Genomic DNA, 3,887 nt, shown 5'->3' with positions numbered 1-3,887 from the left:
GAAGGGATATACCCAACAGAAGCCTCCTCTAGTCTTCCTGTTTCATGTGAGGGAAGGAAAAAAATGAGACAGTTGTGAGGGTCATAGCCCAAGGACATATGTGCAATGAAAGACAGACCTAATAATAGAATTACAGAATGCTTTCCCTTACCCACCTTAATAGGGCTCCTGTATAATAATGGGATTATAACTGAAAAAACTGCAAGGCTCTGACCCTATTTCAGGAAGAGTCTCTAAGGAAATTGAAAGAGCAGGGGAGGCAAAAACAAGGACACCATAGGAAATTTTAGCATCTAACACCTATAGCTATAGCAAACAGTAAACACAACTTAATTCCTAGCCATATAAACAAAACCTGACCCTTACCCAATACATCATGTCTGACTTAAATCAATTATATGGCATGCTAAAATGTAAATATATATACAATCTAGAAAGACAAAGCAAGGCCAACAGCAATGGCTCATGCCTGGAATCCCAGTATTTTGGGAGGCTGAGGCGGGCAGATCACCTGAGGTCAGGAGTTCGAGACCAGCCTGGCCAACATGGCAAAACCCCGTCTCTACTAAAAATACAAAAATTAGCTGGGCATGGTGGCAGGCACCTGTAGTCCCAGCTACTCGAGGGGCTGAGACAGGAGAATTGCTTGAAACCGGGAGGTAAAGGTTGCAGGGAGCTGAGACCATGCCATTGCCCTCCAGCCTGGGCAACAGAATTGATACTCCATCTCCTCCATCTCAAAAAAGACAAAGCAAATATCAGAACCAGACTCACATATGGCAGAAATTTGGGAATTACCAGACTCAGAATTTAACTATTAATATGTTAAGGGTACTAATGGAAAAAGAAGACAACATTCAGTAACAAAGGGTAAAGTAAACAGAGATAAAAACTCTAAAGAATCAAAAGGAAATGCTAGAGATCAAAAACACTGTAACAGAAATGAAGAATGCCTTTGGTGGGCTCATCAGTATACTGGACATGACAAAGGAAAAAATCAGTAAGCTTGAAAACATGTCAGTAGGAGACTTCCCAAACTGAAAAACAAAGAGAAAAACAAATGATAAAAGAGTGGAATATCCAGATACAATGGGAGTAAATAAACTCATGAGCATAGATTAGAGTAAAATAATCAGGATGAGATGAGTTGTTAGTATTTACTACATTTATTTTATTTTAAGACAAGTTCTGGCTCTATCGCCAGTCTGGAGTGCAGTGGCACAATCTCGGCTCAAGACAACCACCACCACCCAGGCTCAAGCCATCCTGTCACCTCAGCCTCCTGAGTAGCTAGGACTACAGGCACATACCACCACACCCAACTAATTTCTGTTGCTTTTTTTTGGTAGAGACAGGGTTTTACCATGTTGCCCAGGCTGATTTCAAACTTGTGAGCTCAAGAGATCCATCTGTCTCGGCCTCCCAAAGTGCTGGGATTACAGATGTTAGACACCACGTCTGGTGTACTACCTTTATTTTTAATATAACTTTTTCAATTCTAAGTTTAATTTAATTTTAATCCCTTAACAACCAGTTCACAAAATTAATGAAAATTTAACAAGCTTTCAAAAGTCACTATGATTTGGCACACCACTGCTGAAACAAAAACTCATTGAAAAGTATCCTATTCAGATTTTTTTTCCTGACTATAAGGCTGGATTACTACTAATACTTAAATACTGACTTAAATTTTTAAAAGACTTAAATACAGGCTCATGCCTGTAATCCCAACACTTTGGGAGGTCAAGGAGGGCAGATCACTTGAGGTTAGCAGTTCGAGACCAGCCTGGTCAACCCTGTCTCTACTAAAAATATAAAAATTAGCCAAGCGTGGTGGCATACCCTTGTAATCTCAGCTACTCGGGAGACTGAGGCACGAGAATCGCTTGAACCCGGAAGGCAGAGGTTGCAGTGAGCCGAGATTGCACCACTGGACTCCAGCCTAGGCAACTAATGGAGACTCAATCTAAAAACAAACAAACAAACAAAAAAGATTTAAATACTGTTTGTCAAGTTTCCATTATGTGCTGAACACTGTTCTAAGGACATTTGCATATATTATCACATTCAATTCTCATAACTATCAGGTAGATACTGTCATTGCCATTTTTTAAAATTTAAAATTAAAAACTGAGGCTTAATTTATTCAAAGTCAGACACCTAGAATATGGCATAACTAAGATTTGAGCCCAGGTCAGTGCTGTTTCTACTCCCTGCCTTCTGATGCTTACAGTAGAAGACTAGATCAAGAAAAGGTGTACTGACAACTGATTCCTCCATTTTTCAGAAGTTATTTAGCCCACTCTCACTTCAGCTCCATTGTGAACCTTTTTTTTTTTTTTGAGACAGAGTTTCACTCTTGTTACCCAGGCTGGAGTACAATGGCGCGATCTCGGCTCACCGCAACCTCTGTCTCCTGGGTTCAGGCAATTCTCCTGCCTCAGCCTCCTGAGTAGCTGGGATTACAGGCACGCGCCACCATGCCCAGCTAATGTTTTGTATTTTTAGTAGAGACGGGGTTTCACCATGTTGACCAGGATGGTCTCGATCTCTTGACCTCATAATCCACCCGCCTCGGCCTCCCAAAGTGCTGGGATAACAGGCTTGAGCCACCGCGCCCGGCCTCCTTTTTTTTTTTTTGAGATGGAGTCTTACTCTGTAGCCCGGGCCGGAGCACTGAAGTACAAAGGCACGATCTTGGATTACTGCAACCTCCACCTCCCGGGTTCAAGCAATTCTCCTACCTCAGCCTCCTGAGTAGCTGGGACTACAGGCGTGTGCCAACCCACCCAGCTAATTTTTGTATTTTTAGTAGAGACGGTTTTCACCATGTTGGTCAGGTTGGTCTCGAACTCCTGACCTTATGACCCGCCTGCCTTGGCCTCCTAAAGTGCCGGGATTACAGGCGTGAGCCACCACACCCGGCCTCCCCTGTGAACCTATAAATCCTGTGCCTCATTAGACAAAGGGAGTGTCAGTTGTGGTAATTCTTCAGGACATTACCGTGGTTACCAGACAGAGTCCAGTGCCCCAACCTGAACATTCCAGAAGAGGCCAGGGAGGATCTGAGATGGCCTTCTTCAACTTAAATCTATTGGGCTATCAAAATTCCTTTTGGAATAAGAAAAGGAATGCAACTGAAGAAACAAGTAAGGAGAATATAGGGTAGAGGGTTAGAAGGGCCACTTCTTCACCTAGGTGCTTTGTAGCCACTTCCTAGCTATTTATTTTTCTACCTGGGGAGAGATTTATCCTCCAAGATCAAAAGTTATGCTAGTTAAAATTGTAGAGTAGGGACAGTATCCTTTCAGCTTTGCTCTCCTGTCATTTAATATCCTTATTAAGACACACAATTTGGGCCAGGTGCAGTGGCTCACATGTAATCCCAGCACTTTGGGAGGCTAAGGCAGGAAGATTGCTTAATCCCAGCACTTTGGGAGGCTAAGGCAGGAGGATTACTTGAGCCCAGGAGTTGGAGACCAGCCTGGGAAACATAGACCGCATTTCTATGAAAAGTTACACAAACTAGCTGGGTGTGATGGTGCATGCCTGTGGTCCTAGCTACTTGGGAGGCAGAGGTGGGAGAATCTCTTGGGCCCAGGAGGTCAAGGATGAAGTAAGCCTTGATCATGGTTGACTGTGGTCCAAAAATATTAATGGAAAATTCCCAAAGTATACAATTTATAAATTTTACTGTGTATGCCCTTCTGAGTAGAGTGATGAAGTTTTGCACCATCCCACTTGGGAAGAGGATCATCCCTTTGTCTAGCATATCCACTATCCACCCGTTACTGTATAGGAAAAAACATAGTGTATATAGAGTTTGGCACCATTTGAAGTTTCAGATGTCCTCTGAGAGTCTTTTTTTTTTTTTTTTTTTTTTTTTT

At 42.6% G+C, this 3,887-nt stretch overlaps 1 protein-coding gene across 1 annotated transcript in view; it reads left to right on the top strand.

Moving 5' to 3' along the window:
* Positions 1 to 3,055: 3,055 nt before the first annotated feature.
* Positions 3,056 to 3,887, top strand: part of TEX49 (testis expressed 49) — a 36,127-nt gene continuing 35,295 nt past the window's right edge. Inside the window, exon 1 of the mRNA XM_032294968.1 lies at positions 3,056 to 3,149. Coding sequence (XP_032150859.1) covers positions 3,071 to 3,149 — 79 coding nt within the window. The 5' untranslated portion in view covers positions 3,056 to 3,070. The remainder of the gene's footprint in view (positions 3,150 to 3,887) is intronic.

The sequence above is a fragment of the Sapajus apella genome, unplaced genomic scaffold (genome assembly GCF_009761245.1).
Source record: "Sapajus apella isolate SASKATOON/1434 unplaced genomic scaffold, GSC_monkey_1.0 scaffold2, whole genome shotgun sequence".
NCBI lineage: Eukaryota > Metazoa > Chordata > Mammalia > Primates > Cebidae > Sapajus > Sapajus apella.
Note: the sequence above shows the minus strand (reverse complement) of the source record. Positions and strands in the feature narration are given on the sequence as shown.